Raw genomic sequence first — 19,314 nt, forward strand, 5'->3', positions numbered from 1 at the left:
ATTCAGATACTTACTTTAACTATGAAAGGCTCCTTTGTGGATGGATTCTGCACTAACAGCACCTTGACAAAAGTGGAAAAGAATAATTAACTATATTACTTAATTCTGACAATAAATGAACTGTTCTTGTGCAAGCTGATTCAGGCAAAAGAGCCTTCTAACTATAGTAAACTTTGTTAACCCAGCGTTCTTGGGCGTGCTGAAACCACGACCACAGCAGGTGTGCTGCGCATTAATGGACATTCCAGAGTTACTCCAAATTACTTAATTCTTTAAGATGTTATACGATAGAACAAAGTTTACAGTGGATTCCATAAGTTTGGGATCTGGGCCCTGGGCCCCAGCGATTGGATGGATCACAGCAACCAGGGGCCTGTTAAATAGTGTGGCAAACATCTCCTGGTGAGCCAAATGTCAAACCACAGGGAAATCCAAATGTGTGGTGGATTACCAAAGTTTTACTATTACAAGCAATGGTTAGATGCACATGGCCTTACATGTCCATTAGACACTAGGGGGAACATATGAACAGAAGTGGGACATTTATATCTCTTATTCTACCATTTAATATGATCCAATTCTCAATTCATAAGCCAAGAATTTTGGAAAACAAAAAGAGCTCTTTCCTCTCCCACATCTACTCCATGAGGGTTTTGAGAAATGTCCACTAAATGAGGGAGCAAAAATGAAGATACAGTGGAATTTTGAAATAAGGATATTTTGGGAATTGACTCTGACAGTGAAACAGCTGGGAAAGCTGCTGGCTTGCAGCTCCTGAGAGCTCAGTCCCAGTCAGCCTTTGGTGATGTCTGTGTGAATTTGCATGTTATTTTTGACTGCATCATTTCTTACAGGTGCTCCAGTTTCCTTCCACCTCCAAAAGACACATGGGTCAGTTGGTGAAATGGCCACATAAACACTTGTAGATGAGTGGTAAATCCCGGGGGGGGGGGTGATAAGACTAAATAAAAGAAGATAAATGCAAATGGATGGTTGGAGTGGACTCAGTGGGCAGAAGGGCATTTTTCTGTACTACATGACTCCACCACTCAGCTAAAAATGCTCTGAGAAAGCAGAACTTGTGGGTAGATCACAAATTCTGTTATGGTAATAAATAGAAACAGACTACAGCAACCTATAAGGGAAAGTCATAGGAAACATTTCATTAAGGAAACTTAATAAATGGTTTTATAGTTAAAGGGAAAGAATGGACAGCTTTTGCTGACTGAAATATTCAAGTCTAAATAGTAACAAAAATCTAGCATACATTCCACTTGCAACATACCCATCTAAATCAAATTAGCATGGAAAATGTCTAAGGAGTTTTTGAAAATTAGCAATCACTGTGTGAAAGTCAATAAACAACTCAACGGATTTCACTTGAGAGACAATGAAAACTGCACTACAACTTTCAGTTTAATTACAAGAGTCTTACAAATCAATTGCATGTTAACCCAACAATAGCATTGCTATCACTGGGCATGGGTGGTTGTGGACAAAGGGTGGGAATAATTACCTTGTCAATGATTGCAATGACCTTCGACATTTTTAAATCCTCTACTGGGGAACTGAGAATTCTATTTGGCCGAAACCTCAGGCTGCTGAAACCCTGCAAACAAAAAGAAGAAAGGCAAGCAAGTTGACAATAAAGACTGACGTTATCTCATGATAAAACATGCCCAAAAAGAAACAACTCAACGAGACTAAACAGATTTTGAAATGACAATACAAAAGAGAGTCTGTATCCTCTCTACTCAGGGCAAGAGGCTAATAATGGGGCAAAGTGGAAAAAAATATTTTATTTGCCAATTCTGACCATTATTTCACTGATAAAGAGGGCAGGTTACAGCTGTAACCAATGATCTGGCCTCGGAATGTTACTTTGTCATGACAGACAAATCCAAATGATGCTAGAAATCAGAATGAACATTAACATAATAGTGACATTTCTCTAATTCCATCTAATTAACATAATCTGAGGATAGACAATTTATCTTGAGAGAAAAACAGGCATCATGAACAATTGTTCAATGAAATTTGTATTTTTATTTAGGGAGGGACAAGAAACAAAGTACCACATTTTAATCAACATGCAGTTGGTGTACTGAAATAATTGCTCAAAGAGGTGACCGGATGACATGAAAAGATCTACCAATTCTTATTTAAGATTCTCAATTCTTATTTAATTCAAACTAGATATACACATAATTAAAGCAATATGTTTTAATTGTATTGTTGACCCATCTATGCTAGATTTCTGCATTTTATTCTCTTGGAAAATGCAACTAATGCTTTGTCCATTGAACATAAACAGTATGCATTCCAAGGTTAGTCTTGCCTATGCCTTGTAAGCAGAGGATACATTAAATACAACCCTACAAAATCAGACATAACATCTGATTTTGTTCATTGCAGCAATCATGGCAAGTTAAGAAAGGAAAATGAGAAAATAATGGATGTAGCTTTGTGTAGGAAAATGAGAAATCTCAGGAAAAAGGACCGACTTTTTCCGCCCCCACAGGAGCTTAGCCTAGAATCCATCCCCACATGAATTTAGTCCCACAAGACTCAAAACATGCCGTGCACTGCCAGATTCTATGCAGCTCTTCATACCCCAGAATCGTCGGTACCGTTTCCTAAGCTTCCCTGTAAGTGAGAGTCGAATATTTCCTCAGCTCTTTTCAAATACTGGGTCGTTTTTCGTTTCACAGCTTCACGACGCTCTTTGTTTGGATCAACTGCAATTAAAAAAAAGGCAGAATAATAAAAGTTGTTCAAGCTAGAATAATAAATGAATTAGGTTGAACGGTCCATATGCCTCCGGAGTTGCATCAATCGTTCAATTCTCTGCTAATGCTCTAAGAGGTGCAATGGACAGAATGGTTTTCCCTGAAAGTGGCCAAAGTGCTGCACTTACCATAAGACCATAAGACAGCAGCAAAAATAGGCCATTCAGCCCATCAAGTCTGCTCTGCCATTCCAACATGGCTGGATCCCATTCAACCCCATACACCTGCCTTCTTGCCATATCCTCTGATGCCCTGACCAATCAGGAAACTATCAACTTCTGCTTTAAATATACCCATGGACATGGCCTCCAATAAGAGAAATTAATAATGTTCTTTCTGCTTCACTTCCAAGACAAAATAGAAAAATGTCAGTCCTAATCAGCTTGCCACGATGGTCCTCTAACTTCCGAGATGACACAGCCAGGTATCTTGAAAGAACTCAATCACTAGAAATGAAACTGTACAAATTTTCTATCTAGATTCAGAATTCAACCAAATAATGAGTAGTTCAAAGTTCAAAGTAAATTTATTATTGAAGTGCATACATGTCACTTGAGGGATTTGTTTTCTAGTTGGTATCTAGAATGACCTACTAGAGAGATAGTGGAAGTAAGAAGAGTAATAACATTTAAAAGGCATCTGTACAGCTACTTCACCCAAGTAAGGCACAGAGGACTATGAATAATTGCAGGCATGTGGGATTAGTATAGATAAATATGGATAGGATGATGGCTGAGCTGAGATATGCTGGGCTGAAGGATCTGATTCTATGCAGTACAAATCTATGACTCTACATTGCAAACATCTTTTGTCAAAATGCTTCATTTTTCCTTGACAACCATTCTGAATATTTAATTTTCACTCTACAGTTCTTATCTCCACCATAAACCAAATCTCCTTATATTAAAATACTGAGAGGTGTTTGTTCATTAATATCCTTCAGCCCTACGTGCATTTATTTCATGGCAATTCACCGAACACTGTGCCACAAAATTTGTTAACTTAGCAGCAGCAGTTCAATGCAATACAATACAGAAAGGGAAAAAAAAAAATCAGTAAATCATATATATTATATTGAATGGTGCCAAACCTGAAATAATATTGTTTTTAAAAAAGTGAGGTAGTGTTCATGGGTTCATTTAGGAATTGTAAGGCAGAGGAGAAGAAGCTCGAGCAAGAAGCCATTTTTAAATACACAAATTTATAAAGACATTACCAAGCTGCTCATTATGAAAACTATCAGAACTAACCCAATGGAAACATACAAGACCGCAGATCCAGTAATCTGGATCAACACACTTCAGAAATCCTGTGTGCCACATAGCATCTATGGAAGTTAATGGACAGTTAACATTTTGGTCAAGACCCTTCAGCTAGACTCTAAACTTAATCTCATTTTACTCCTTATTTTACTCCCACAAGGGAATAGAACAATCATTAGAAAAGTATGATGCTCAATCATTGCAACCGAAGCACCACACACCAGCCCTCTATCCCTAATCCTGGATCAGTTATTTCAAAATCTTGGTTCACAATTGACCTTAACCCAGGCTCTAACTTCTATTGGCTTTTTAATTTAATCAGAATGCCCAACTTGGAGACAAGAGGTCAAAAGATATGTTAACAAAAGTCAGTCAGCCCTAAAATATATGAAGTTTTTAATAAATGAGACTGTGATGATGAAGCAAGTGAAAAATAAATCTCGTTGTCTACATGGGGATTCTGCTTTAAAACATGCTGCAAACATATTACTTTAAAGATGGTTTATGCTGATAATAGAATCTGAAGTGCTTTTCATTTTGGAGCACTTCACTTACTGACAAAGTAACATATACAAACTGCTGGAGGAACACAGCAGGCCAGGCAGCATCTATGGAAAAGATGAAATAATCAATCTTTCGGGCCGAGAGCCTTCATCAGGACATGATGAAGAGTCTCTGCCTGAAACATTGCCTGTTTACTCTTTTCCATAGATGCTACCTGACCTGTTGAGTTCCTCCAGCATTTTGTATGGGTTGCTTTTGGATTTCCAGCATCTGCAAATTTTCTTGTGTCTCTGCTCCTACTGACAAAACAACTTACAGTAGGACCACCAACATACACCAATCTTGTTATTCATTAATTATCTAATCTAGCTGGCTCACAAACTACTTTGGAGTGAAACAAAAGTTCTAAGCAAAACATATACCTTGCACACCCTTCAAGAGCAGGTCAACTCCATTCTTGTAATAGTTAAATGCAGCTTCATAATCCTCATTAACCTCCCTGTCCAGTGCCAAGCGGATCTGCTTTGCTGCATCAACCAAGTAGTCTCGTTTGCAGGCTGTATTTCTGGCAGGCTGCTGACCCTCCTGGAGGCTGGGGGAGACCCGGCTCCGAATCTGCTCCAAGTAAACTCGGGCTTGAGAAAGGGGGCGAGAACAGGGATCAGCATCTTGCCCTGTTGGTCGTTCTCCAGCAAGGCTGTGCATGGTCAGTGTCTTCTTCAGAGAGCATAAGATGGACAGCATTCAGTCCAATACCAAGCCATGATTGATGGAAGGAAAATAGAAGAATCAGACGAGTCTACATGACAAAAGCACAAAGACAGAAAATGTTATTGCTTTAAATAGTAATCATTGCCTTTATGCTTAAGCATTTTTATTTCATGTAATCAATCGAGGGAAACAAAACTTTCTCACTATGTTCCAAAAACTATTTGCAGAAATGTACGTTACAGAGGGCAAAATACAAAATAAGGCTCTGCATATTGAGCAGGTCTGCTTAAACCATTACCACAAGGAACTAATTCTTCTGTAGTTATGTGATATTCCCACTTGACACCAACAATACAAATGCATTCTATGTGACTGAACTACTCTGGTCCATACAGTTGAGCTATTGCTCAAGCACTGAAATCAATAATTATGGGGAAGGGCAACAAGTGGGAGAGGGCTAATTATTTAGGCACTTGTAACTAAAGACAAATTTCTACTTCCTTTTTTTTAAGAAAAAATTATCAGAATCAGGTTTAATATCACAGCCTATGTCATGAAATTTGTTAACTTTGCAGTAGCAGTACAATGCAATTCATAATATTAGTAATAATAGAGAAAAACTGAATTATAATATACATTGAATTGACTTTATTTCTTACATCCTTTACATACATGAGTAAAAATCTTTACATTATGTCTCCATCTAAATGTGCAATATGCAATCATAGTAATTTATAATTTACAGTCAACGTAATATACTCAAATCAGCATGAGTTAATCAGTCTGATGGTCTGGTGGAAGAAGCTGTCCCAGAGCCAGGCCATGGCCTGGAGGTTATATAGCTAAATTAAGTAAGTAGTGTAAAAAATAGAAATAAAAAAGTAGTGAGATATTGTTCATGGATTCAATGTCTATTCAGAAATCAAATGGAAAGGGGAAGAACTTGTTTCTGAATCACTGAGTGTGTGCCTTCAAGCTTCTGTACCTCCTTCCTGATGGTAGCAAAGAGAACAAGGCATAACCTGGGTTACAAGGATCCTCAATAATGGATGCTGTCTTTTTGAGGCATCACTCCTTGAAAATGTCTTGGGTACTATAGAGGCTAGTGCCCAAGATGCAGCTGACTAATTTTACAACTCTCTGCAGCTTTCTTCAATGTTGTGCAGTAGCCCACCGACCCTGCCCCCCCCCCCCATACCAATGGTGATGCAGCCAGTGCATCTCCATGGTACACCTGTAGAAATTTGCAAGAGTTTTTAGTGACATAACTAATCTCCTCAAACTTGTAATGAAATATAGCCACTATCGTGCTTCTTAGTAGCTGCATTGATATGTTGGTTCCATCATTAAAGCTAAAAATGGGACAGAACACCTGGGTGTTTCCTGGATCGCAGAAGTCACCGTGCATTAAAATCTCATACAAAACCCGGCATTAAAGTAGGCCCTTCCAGCCGTGCCGCCTAGCAACCCCTGATTTAATCCTAGTAGTCTGACAGGAACATAGCCACTGTTCCAGTGCTGGGATAAGGGAGGTGCGTGGGCATTTCTGATGGCCAAAGGTCCCTAATTTGTAAAGCCGCTAAAGGTTAAAGAAAGAGTGGGTGAATTTGTGGAATTCGGTGCCACAGGTGTCTGTGGAGGCCAAGTCATTGGGTAATATTTAAGGCATGAAGGGATATGGGAAGAAGGCAGGAGATTGGGGCTGAGAGGTAAAATAGAAGTCATGATAAAGTGGTGGAGCAAACTCGATGAGACAAAATGGCCTAATTCTACACCTATATCTTATGGTCTAATGGTAACCAATTAACTTGTACATCTTTGGACTGTGGGAGGAAACCAGAGCTTCCAGAGAAAACCCATGCATTCCAAGGGAAGGACATACAAACTCCTCATGGAGGACTCCAGGATTGAACTCTTAACTCCGTTAACTCCAGCTGTAATAGCGTCGCACTAATGTGCCTGGCAGTAAAATAAATTTTCAGGTAATATGGATTTAGTAAACTGGGGATAAATGGCAGTGAAGTGAATTGCATCTCCTTTTTGATGTTAAATATGTTCTCTGCCTTTATTCATATTATTAATACCATTCCCATCAACATTGTACTCTAAAGCAGAAGAATAATATGAGCATGAGAATAACATAACAGAGTGGAATGCTGGAAATCTAAAATAAAAACGGAAAACAGTGGAAATACTCAGTAACTCAGGCCACATCAGTGGGAAGTGAAACAAGTTAACGTTTCAGGTCAAAAGCCCATCGTACATTACCTGACAATATAATTTCAATCATAAATGTGCATTGGAATTGGTTAACCAATAATAAAAAAACCATGCAACCATGTCAACAACTTGCTTGTTTTTGGCAGCAGAAGACCAATAAAACGTAGGAGCAAAACTAGGCTATTTAGCCCATCGAGTATCGTCTACCATTCCATTATGGTTGATTTATTATCCCTCTCAATCCCATTCCTGTCTTCTCCCCATAACCTTCGACACCCTGAATAATCAGAAACCCATCATCAACCTGCGCTTTAAATATATCTGGTAACTAGGCCTCCATAGCAGTCCGGTAATGAATTCCACAGATTCACTTCCCTCCGGTCCTACACTCACCCACTATAGGAAACATACTTTCCACATCCACCCTATCTAGGCCTTTCAATAGTCAATATTTTTCAATGAGATCTCATTGACATTCCACTTCCCTTCCTTACCATCGACTCAACCTGCTAGTTAGTCTTTGGGAATCCTGCACAAGGTCTGCCAAGTCCCTTTGCACCTCTGATTTTTGAATTTCTCCCCATTTAGAAAATAGTCTGGGCCTTTATGCCTTCTACCAAAGAGTATGACCATATATTTCCCTACTGCTACTTCTTTGCCCACTCTCCCAATCTGTCCAAGTCCTTCTCCAGACTCCCTGCTTCCTCTATACTACTTGATCCTCCACCTATCTTTGTATTGACCATAAACATGTCCACAAAGCCATCAATTTTATTATCCTTTTCACAGTCACAGGCAAACACCCACCTGTGGGAACACTATGTTTTGCTTGGTTCTTAAGCTCTTCCTCAGAGCTCACTGATGGGGAATGAAGTGAATAGTACTGAATAGTACCATGCCTGACATTATTAACAACAACCACTCTTGTGGCAATTTAAAATTCATAAGTAGCACACAGCACACTGATACACTAAAACAACCAAAGTTAAGCCCATCTGGTTTTAACGTTAATTGTGACATAATGAGAGCATACTATAGTGATACTTTGCAGTCATCTTTATCCATGCTGCCTTTAACCATCTTTAGAAACAGATATTTAGCCAAATCCCTTACAACATTACATCTGTTTAAAGTAATTCAAAGTCTACTTGTTATCCACTGATGTTCTGTTCAAACTTTATCGTTCAGTTCCATCACTCCTCGAGTCATTCAAATTCTTTTGTCAGCCAGTTGTTAACATACCAGCTTTTGTTCTCGCTGCCCTTCCTCTTTTTCTCCACATTTTAATACTTGCTTTATCTCTTAAATTTTCCTCATTACTATGAAATAGCATTAACCTAAAACAAACATTTTGACCTGGGGTAACAAGTAATTTTATACATGTCCGCAGATAAGTGAGGGAAAAAAAATCATCCCTTTTGGGCTAACATTTGAACCTGTCTAGTAATGAAACAATGGGCAACATTAAGGTATTTGTTGTCATCTGCTATATATCACCATATATATCTGTTGTATATCACCAATGCATATTTAGGAACCTACAATGCAACCCTTCAATTTCCCCACTCTAAATTTTTCAATTAAGGATATTATTATAGATTTATTCAAAAAAAATCTTCACCACTGAGCATTAGATATGGGGCCATTCAGCCCATCAAGTCTGCTCTGCCATTTGATCATGGCTGATATATTATCCCTTGCAATTCCATTTTCTTGCCTAATCCCTGTAACCTTTGATGCCCTTACTAATCAAGAACTTATCAAGGTCCGCATTAAATATATCCAATGAACTGGCCTCCACAGCTGTCTGTGGCAATTAATTCCACAGATCCTCCAGCGTTCTGTGTGTTCCACAGATTCAATACCCTCTGGCTAAAGATATTCCTCTTCATCCCTGTTTTAAATGAATGTCCCAATATTCTGAGGCTGTGCCCTCTGGTCCTAGACTTTCCTCACTATAGGAAACATCCTCTCTATCCTGGCCTTCCAATACAGTGGATTCCGATTAATTGGGACACATCAGAACTAGTAGATTTTGCTCAAATTAAGCAGCTGCTCCAATTAGCCAAAGTTTCATAGAAATAGTTAAACTTGTATGAAAAAGACAAACATTATCATTCATTAACGGCAGCAAAATGAACAAAGTCAGCAACTAGTGTAGATAATGGACTGCCTTCATATAATGCTGTTGACGACTGCATCCTCCAAATCTTCACTTTCACTCTAACATTCAAGGTGACAGTTGACACCTTCAAATTCTTTGGAGTTTCTAACTTGTAGTAATGAAATAGTTTCATTTTCACTCCCAGCTCTTTCTGGTATCTGCAAGTCTGAATGCTTGATACCGCAGAGTAAGCAAATCTTACTGCTTATTACGGAAATACACAGATCTGATGCTAGTTAGAAACTGTTCGGCAACAGTCTCCTATCAAATTAAGTAGGAATGTGCCTCAAATATAGGAAGGGTGTCCCAGCTATTTTCAATTAGCTTTTGTTCTTTAAAAGTTGTCCCAAATAAGTGACTGACCGGATTAACTGATGGCCCAATTAACTGGAATCCATAGTATTTAAATGATATTTTGAACAAATTAGCACACTACCAATACTACTACAATACTATAAAACTGTGTATTAGCAAACATAAGGAAATCTGCAGATGCTGGAAATTTAAACAACAACACACACAAAATGCAGGCCAGGCAGCATCTATAAGGAGAAGCACTGTTGATGTTTTGGGCCAAGACCCTTCGTCAGGACTATGTATTAGTTGCTTTTATTGACAGAGTAATTCACTCCATTGTACGCTGCCGTATTCGTTTGATTGGCTGTAAATAAATAAAATCAATGCAGACACAATACACAAAATGGGCTGCCTTCATATAATCGCACTGTAACATTCAAGATAATTGTCAATACCTTCAAATTCTTCATAGTTCCTAACTTGTTGAAGTAGCAAAATTGTTTCATGTTTCCTCCAAGCTATTTCTGGGAACTTGAAGTCCGAATGCTTGAAACCACATTGATCAAAACAGTTCCAATTTGTCTTACTGCTAATTTCTACCAACTATAGTTAGTTAACAGCTAATCACTTCTCTTTGAACACAATCACGAACAAATGATGCTATTTCAAAACTGATCACTTTAAGCATAGTGTAATGTCTAGTGTCTGATGGTCCAATTAACTTAAATCCAGTGTATTCAACAAGTTTCAATGAGATCACCGCTCATTCTTCTAAGCCCCAGTGAGTACATGCCTAGAGCCATCAAATGCTCATGTCAACCCTTTCATTCACACAATAATTCTCGTGAACCTCCTTTGAACCCTCTCCAATACCAGCATTTTTTTAATAAATGACCCAAAACTGTTCACAGTACTCCAAGTGTGGCCTGACCAAGACCTTATAAAACCTCAGCATTACATCCTCGCCTTCATATTCTTGTCCTCCCAAAAAGCATGCTAATATTTCATTTGCCTTCCTTACAATTGACTCAACCTGAAAGTTAACCTTCCCTTTTCACCTCCGATTTTTGAATTTTCTCCATGTTTAGAAAATAGTCTATGTCTATATTGCTTCTACCAAAGTGCATGACCATATACTACTCTACACTACATTCTATCTGCCACTTCTTTGCCCATTCTCCCAATCTGCCCAAATCCATCTGCAGATTTCATGCTTCCTCAACACTTCCTTCCCCTCTACCTATCTTAAGTTTGTCCGCCATTTCTTTGTCCCGTTACTACCTCTCCAGCGTCATTTTCCAGCAGTCCAATATCCACTCTCGTTTCTCCTTTTACTCTTTATATATCTGAGAAAAACATTTGGTATCCTCTTTTATATTATTGGCTTCATATCATTTATTCTCTACTTATGGCTTTTTTCATTGCCTGTTGGTTTTCAAAAGCTTCCCAATCCTCTACATTCCCACTAATTTTGCAATATCATACATCACCTCTTGTTTTTATGCAGTGTCTGACTTCCTTTGTCAGCCACAGTTGCCTCATCCTCTCTTTAAAATACTCTTCATCTTTGGGATGTGTCTAGCCAGTTCCTCAGTTGATATCCTTTAAGGTTTGGGATGGAGAAAGAAAAATGTCATACAAATTATGTAGTTTGCCATGGAAGTCTACAAATGCAGCACTGTTGTTCAACAGATGCATTTAGTACTTCCACTTACTCAGCTGATAAGCTGCATGTTGATTATATACTTTTATTTTTGGCAAACACCAGGATATTTCCCCTTTTTTTCTTACTTTTGGTTATAGAACAAATTTGGCACAACACCGTGGGCCAAAGAGCCTTTGCACTACTCTCTGTTCTAACACTTCTACTATACATGTAATTTAATTCTCAGAGAGTAGAGTATTATATACATTTATCCGCTATTAACATTTCTCATTCCTCTGGCATAGCCCAATATAATGTTCAATGATTTAGATTACAACCAAAGTAATTTGGTAATGTCATTGAGGCCAATCTTTCATCATATTTGCCTCTGTGAATCATACCACAGAGAGTTAAGTATTGAATGATTTTTATTTTTCTAGCCCTGGGATTCCTTAAACTTTATACAGATGGGGCAAATGTAAGAGCTGGCAAACTTAACACAGATGACAAGTCAATGAAATGAATTTGCCAGAATTTGCTAAAGCAATACGTTGAAGGAGCAACCAAGGAATGTGATCTTTCAGGTACAGCATTGAGACAGGTTACTTAGTAACGTAAAGGTCAGGAATACACTAAGAAGTTGAATTTAGTAATCAAGAGTCTTCTGTTCAAGCAAAGTGAACCACATTAGTATAAGTTAGCAAAATCTCATTAAACTCTATTTAGAAAAATCAGACACAAGGAAGTTTGCAGATGCTAGAAATTCAAGCAACACACTCAAAATGCTGGTGGAACGCAGCAGGCCAGGCAGCATCTATAGGAAGAATCACTAGACATTTCAGACCCAGACCGCGTTCCACCAGCATTTTGTTAGAAAATTATATTTACATAAAATATTCACAGAAACCAGAGAGCAGGGGAGGAATGGAGAGAAGAAGGAATACTTTTGATAGATTGCAACTGCAGACTGTCAAAGGAACAGTTTCTTTAAAAACAGTTAGAGAAGGAAGTGAAAGGCAACAAATTGAAATTGAAGGATACAGCTAAATCTGAGGAACAGAGAAAATGCAGTTACTTGAAATCGTTAAATTTAATATCTGTCCAAGAGCTGCAGAATGTTCAGAGAGAAGATCAAGTGCTGTCCCTTGCGTTTATCTTGTACATATTTGAAGAAGTGCATGAAAAGAAGATAGCAAAGTCAGAGTGGCAGGTTGGACAGAGAATTAAAATGATGGACGACTGGAAGCTCAAGGTAATCCTTTGCAAAGGGTCTTGCAAAGCAGTCATTCAATCTATATGTCTTCTTCAATGTGGAGGAGACTTCTGGCATTGTTTTAGGTTTCCAACATAATTGCCATCAGATAGGAAATTCAATTCCTTGTCAGGCATCCAAATCTTCCTACTAACATATCCAACTCAATCCTCAATCTGTGAGCACATACAGAAGGAAGCTTGAACCAAGCAAACAGACATAAATACACCCAGACACCATCAAAAATGTATACTCTTTGATTAAACATTATTATTATTCTTTTGCATTCTCCTATTCTTCAATGTTTTATCCCTATAATTATTGACCCATAATCAATAATTCAGGCCATCTCAATGAGAATTTAACATCCTCCTGCAATAATTATTCAAACCAAGGCTTTATAGCTAACATTCAGATATTCTGAAGCTTTCTTTTGCTGATTCCTACTTCACTTCAAAGTGACTTGTACATTTTTTCCTATCGCTCTCTCCACTATCTATTTTAATGACAAATATTGAACCAAAGCTTACTTATTTCAAATTGTACTAAATAATCCCTCTACCCCTCACCAATGGCCTTTTAATCACACATTGCAGTTCAAAAAGTTTGTATACCTGCCCCACATATTTGAAACAACAGTACTGTGCAAAAGTCTTAAGCACATACTAAGATGTAAAACTTTTGCACTGTAGTGTATTTGTCAACACTGAGCAGAGAATGTGTTTGTAAATCTGGCAAGAGCAAAGGATTCTGGGAATGGCAAGGATAGAGAACCGTGGGTTGGGTGTGGGACAGGTGGCAGAGTGCCAGGAGCGGGTTTGACACACCCAGCCCTGACACACTAGGCAAGGTAATTTGAATCCAAACAATTGGTTTATTGATCATTACGGAATGTATCTCGTGCTTCCCACTTCTTCCCCTCTCCCTTTCCCTTGTCCCAACCATAATTCCTCTCTCCCTGACCCCTTCCCCCTCAGTCCACAATAAGAATCAGATTTATCATAACTCACATATGCTATGAAATTTGTTTTCTTTTTGCAGCAGTACCATGCAATACATAAAATTACTACAGTACTGCGCAAAAGTCTTAGGTACTGTAGATATATATGCCTAAGACTTTTGCAGTTTCCTATCTACATGTGGAAAAAAATTTCCATTATCAACCCAATGTAAACAGTTTGAACCTAATTCCTTCAGTTAAGATGGAATCTACATATCCTTTAATTCCTCCTATAGCCAGAAAACTACTTCACATTTTTGAACTGAATTTGTATTTCAATTCATTTGGAAAACATAAACACTTTCAACCAAAATTAGTTTTCTTGTCCCTCCTCCCTATGCACAATGTGATAACATTTCCAGATTAAAAACAAAGGCAACGATCCACATTCATTGTCCTCTGTAAAAATTGGAACATTGTATGTTAATTGTCAATTGAATCAGGATTAATGCCATCCAACTACACAGTAAATAAGACAGCAAAGTTAAAATAGGACAGTGGATAATATTAAGATAGTATCTCAGCCCTCACATGCATCACTTCCCTATTGTAAGGTTTAATGCTTTGCATATGACTCACTTTCCTTTAGTTTCTTAATGAGTAGCAACTAATACAACATAGATCATTAGATTTTAGTTATATTCTTAATACAGTAGTGTCACAAGATGAAAATGACAGAGGCATCATCTTCCTAAATGAAGAAATATTTACCAGTAATTCTATTTCTTAAAGAAGTCCCCATGATCGAGGATGATGTCACCTGCTGGTGATAATAAATCCGATTCTGATTCTGACTTGTTTCTATCTGGGCTTTGTGGGTTTTGTAGCTGATGAAGCCAATGTGCAACTGTAGATTCTGAAACATCTTCACCATTTACACAGACATGTTCCCAAGGGATTTTGTGATGCTTAAAGCCACTCCAAAAGCTTCTTCTCCACTGAACACATTAGATAGGAATTCCCAAGTCAGTGAGAATATTACAGAGGGATTTGGACCAGCTGGAAAAATGGACTGAAAAATGGCAGATTGAGTTTAATACAGACAAGTGTGAGGTATTGCACTTTGGAAGGACAAACTGAGGTAGAACATACAAGGTAAATGGTAGGGCACTGAGGAGTGCAGTAGAACAGAGAGATCTGGGATTACAGATACAAAATTCCCTAAAAGTGGCGTCACAGGTATTTAGGATCGTGAAGAGAGCTTTTGGTACATTGGTCTTTATAAATCAAAGTATTGAATACAAGAGTTGGAATGTTATGGTGAGGTTGTATAAGGCATTGGTGAGGCCAAATCTGGAGTATTGTGTGCAGTTTTGGTCACCAAATTACAGGAAGGATATTAATAAGGTTGAAACAATGCAAAGAAGGTTTACAAGGATGTTGCCTGGACTTGAGAAGCTGAGTTACAAAGAAAGGTTGAGTAGATTAGGACTTTATTCCCTGGAACGTAGAAGAATGAGGGGAGGTTTGATAGAGATATATAAAATTATGATGGGTATAGATAGTGTGAATGCAAGCAGGCTTTTTCCACTGAGGCTAGGGGACAAAAAAAGGAGAACATGGGTTAAGGATGATGGGGGAAAAGTCTAAAGGGAACATTAGGGGGGGCTTCTTCACACAGAGAGTGGTGGGAGTGTGGAATGAGCTGCTAGATGAAGTGGTAAATGCAGGCTCACTTTTAACATTTAAGAAAAATTTGGACAGGTACATGGATGAGAGGTGTATGGAGGGTATGGTCCAGGTGCAGGTAAGTGGGATTAGGCAGAAAAATGGTTCAGCACAGCCAAGAAGGGCCAAAAGGCCTGTATCTATGCTGTAATGTTCTATTACACTTTTTCCAAGAATGCTTTGAGAACATACCTCTGCTCATCTGATTATCTTAAAACATGCTTTCTTTGACAGTCTAGTGTCAGACATGTGAATGACATGACCTGCAGCTCAAAGATGACAAGGTATGCTGGGTACATTGGCCCAGGAAAGGATGCTGACTCTGGTGTAACACTGGAGTTGTTAGTGGAGCTAACATCGGCCTCCTCCAAGTTATCTTGAGAAATCTGAGGTAAGTAGCCCATGATTCAGAAATTTACAGGAATGTTGACTTGCTTGTTAAGCATAGAATGCTTTTCAACCAACTGAATTCATGCCTACTCTTAGCTAAGTAATCCCATCAGTTCCATTTACCTTGTCTCTTACCCTGTGGTCTCGGAGCTTTGTTTCAGATATGATCATCAAACAACTTTTTCTTCAGATGGACAAATGATAGCCTGAATGCTTAAGAGAGGCAATATGGTTTTAATTGTCCCATGTTTATCCTGTTCACCTACTCCACTCCAACAAAAGCTCATTGGAGAGGTACAGAACTTCAGAGGGAAAGATTGGGATATTTGACATACATCTTGCCTGATGCCATTCTGAACTAGAATTGGGTTTAATTTGGATTCAATAATAAGATCATGGCTTACAAATGATCAAGTTGCAGAATTAGGATGGAGGTGAATTTCTGAGGGCAGCCAAATTTGATAAGTATTCTCCTCAACCCTTATTGGAAGATTAAAAATGTATATTGCAGATGCTTTATTCTTGGAGTTGTCAGGCAGTGAAGATCTAATCCAATGAATGACCAGCTGAATGGAATCCACATAACAAATCAAGAATTATTCTTTATCAGTCACTAGATATTGGTGGTCATGTAAGACCCAATTAATGACCTTTATGTAGTGGACATCAGAGAAATTCCTTTATAATTACAGTCAAGTGTTGGGGTTTTATTCAAGTTCACCTGGCATATCTCTTCTATCAGACACATAAGATGATGTGAACTTGTGTCCAAAGTTCTTCTCTGTCAAATTTTAGCTATCCAGTTGGGCTTGCTCTTCGGGGCTTTGCTGCTTTTCAACCATCCTACAGACTTTCTGAATTACAGCACAGAAGCAGGTGTTTTAGCCCAAATCGTCCATGCTGATCTGTCCAAGTCTCACATGCCTCTAAAGCAGAGGATTCCCCACCTTTTTAATGTCATGGACCCCTATCATTAACTAAGGGGGTCAGTGGACTCTAGGTTGGAAAACCCTGCTCTAAAATAACCTTTCACCCAATGAGGTGGCCGAGAAGCAGCAAAGCTCAGAAGAGCGAGCACTACTGGACGGTTAAAATTTGGTATAGCAGAACTTTGGACAACTTGCATCACAAATCCCCCTCAAATTCTTTCAGTATCATTCCAAACCCCCTCCTTCAGTCCCAGATTCACCACCCTGAGAAAATAACTGTGACCATTCACACTATATCTGCCCATATGATCCTACAAATCTCTACAAGGGCAACCTCCTATGATCTCTACAAGGTCAATCCCTCAAGCTCCTTTGATTAATAATTCCAAAATCTCTGGGTTCTCATCCAATACAGAAACCAACAGTTTTGTTGTAGCCTGCTGTGTTCCACCAGCATTTTGTGAGTTCTGTTGTAGATGCTAGTTATATTGGACTTCAGAACTACTCTGTAATTCACTGATTCCAAATTGTAATTTAAATGATCACTGTCACACCAAATAACATTACCTTACACTGCGCACCACCCCCCATCCCAAGATAAATTCAACTGCCAATTTCCTTGAAGCCAACACACAGTTAAAAAATCCTACACTAAATAATGCAACTTAGATACTGTCACAATATTAGAGGTGCTAATTTGCTAAATCTTACTGTGGCACCCACAGCTGTTAGTTACTCTCAACTTATCACATACTTCATTCACACTTTTAAGCTGTGATGATAGCAGATCGCGGGGCTAGATCGCATTCAAATTATCTACTGAAGAGAAGAAAGATTGGAATCGTTCTCATATTAATAATATTAACTATTATGTAATTAACATCTATGCAGTGCGTTTTGGTGTTGGAGGCATAGCAGGCTGCAGGGTTGCTTATTTACGCCGCTTAGTAACAACCTGTAACTTATTTAACATAACAAACATACACATTCTCTTAAGCATATTGAAGATTACTGAGAATTTATTACTCAATAAATATTTTGGAGGTGGATAAAGACTTTTTAGAAGTAATTTTTTTGCCGGTGTATGCGGGTTGCTTTTCTCCTGAATCCCGACGGCTGAGCACCACTCATAGCTGGCCTCAGGCTAAGCAGCAACGCCGGGTTCTCGGCTCAACCACCCACCATCGCCGTGTTACAGCAGAAGACATTGTATCAAAGAAAGACGATCAGCAACTGTGCCGCCTTCTCTCGTTGCTACTACTGTAACTTCTTTTCCCTTCTCCCCTCCCCACCTCCCTCTTCTCATATATTTAACATATATCCAGTTAGTTATTATAGTACCTTCCGCAGCTTCCACCTCCGATCCACTACATTTTCTCCTCCACAATTTACGGCAACGTTGTGAATTTTCTTAATGCAATACCTACCAAAAAAGTCGTAAACCGACTCAAGGGGAGGAGCCGACATTTTGATCGGCCGCTCTGGTAGGTTTCTTAAAAAGCCAGCGATTTCTTGGCGCTTGTTGAATTTATTTCACGATTTCCCCGATAACGCTCACCGCAGTAGCGGCGGCAGCGTTATTTTTACCCAGTAACTAAATCTTAGTTCCCGTAGTGTGCAGGCACATTTGCCCACTCGTCCCGAGTGTTCTGTTTCCGTTAATAAACGACAGTATTATCAGTCAGCAATATAACAGATATCAGATAAAATATTTGATTTTCCTGTTCGCCAGATTTTCTGTACGTTCCTTCTTACTCTTTTAACCAAACATCCTTCTGGGCCCAGGGTTTATTTGTTCCAGTACGCCGCTCCTTTTTCCCTAGCATGAAGCCAGCTTTAGATTTGTCAGCAAAGTCCTACTGCAGCCACAATGCGGCTTTTCTGTTCCAAGACATCTGAAATTCCATTTTTTTCGGAGCGTGGCTTTCTTCTCTTCTCCTCTGTGCCCCATACTTCTGCTTTCGCCCCACCTGTCCTAGACAGAGACAGAGTACTCCTCGTGCTTATCTCCAGCCTCTGGAGCCTCTGCATCCAGCACACCATCCTTGGTCATTGATAAGATACAAGTGCATAATTAGACCACTGAGCCCACTAACTCTGTTCTGCCTTTCCATCATGGCTGCTTTATTATCCCTCACAACCCCCATTCTCCTGCATTCTTTCCCATAATCTTTGATAGCCTTACTAATCAAGAATCTATTAACCTCTGTTTTAAATATACCCAATGACTGCCTCCACAGCCATCTGTGGCAATGAGTTCCATAGATTCACCAATCTATGGCTAGAGAAATTCCTCTGTTCTTAAAGAGAGTCCTTCTATTTTGAAGCTATCCTAGTGTCTTACTTCTCTCCTTCTTACTTGCAGTTTCTGGAAATATTAGTGGAGTTGAGGAGAGATTACAATAAAAGATCATCATCTTCAATGTCACCCTCCCACAGATACTACCTGATCTCATTCTGTTTTCATATTCCTTATTTGTAAC

At 38.8% G+C, this 19,314-nt stretch overlaps 1 protein-coding gene across 3 annotated transcripts in view; it reads right to left on the minus strand.

Moving 5' to 3' along the window:
- The window catches only part of rps6kl1 (ribosomal protein S6 kinase-like 1), a 49,949-nt gene extending 31,702 nt beyond the window's left edge, over positions 1 to 18,247 (minus strand). Inside the window, exons 1-6 of one of the 3 annotated variants that reach the window (XM_059962207.1) lie at positions 18,173 to 18,247; positions 11,438 to 11,549; positions 4,978 to 5,354; positions 2,614 to 2,738; positions 1,517 to 1,609; positions 15 to 62 (exon numbers count right to left, since the gene is read on the minus strand). In XM_059962207.1, the coding sequence (XP_059818190.1) occupies positions 15 to 62; positions 1,517 to 1,609; positions 2,614 to 2,738; positions 4,978 to 5,299 (588 nt within the window). In that variant the 5' untranslated portion in view covers positions 5,300 to 5,354; positions 11,438 to 11,549; positions 18,173 to 18,247. Of the gene's footprint in view, positions 1 to 14; positions 63 to 1,516; positions 1,610 to 2,613; positions 2,739 to 4,977; positions 5,355 to 11,437; positions 11,550 to 18,172 lie in introns of those variants that run through there. The other 2 variants (XM_059962216.1, XM_059962223.1) reach the window with 2 other exon arrangements.
- Between the last annotated feature and the right edge of the window lie 1,067 nt (positions 18,248 to 19,314).

This window comes from Hypanus sabinus, chromosome 2, assembly GCF_030144855.1.
Source record: "Hypanus sabinus isolate sHypSab1 chromosome 2, sHypSab1.hap1, whole genome shotgun sequence".
NCBI lineage: Eukaryota > Metazoa > Chordata > Chondrichthyes > Myliobatiformes > Dasyatidae > Hypanus > Hypanus sabinus.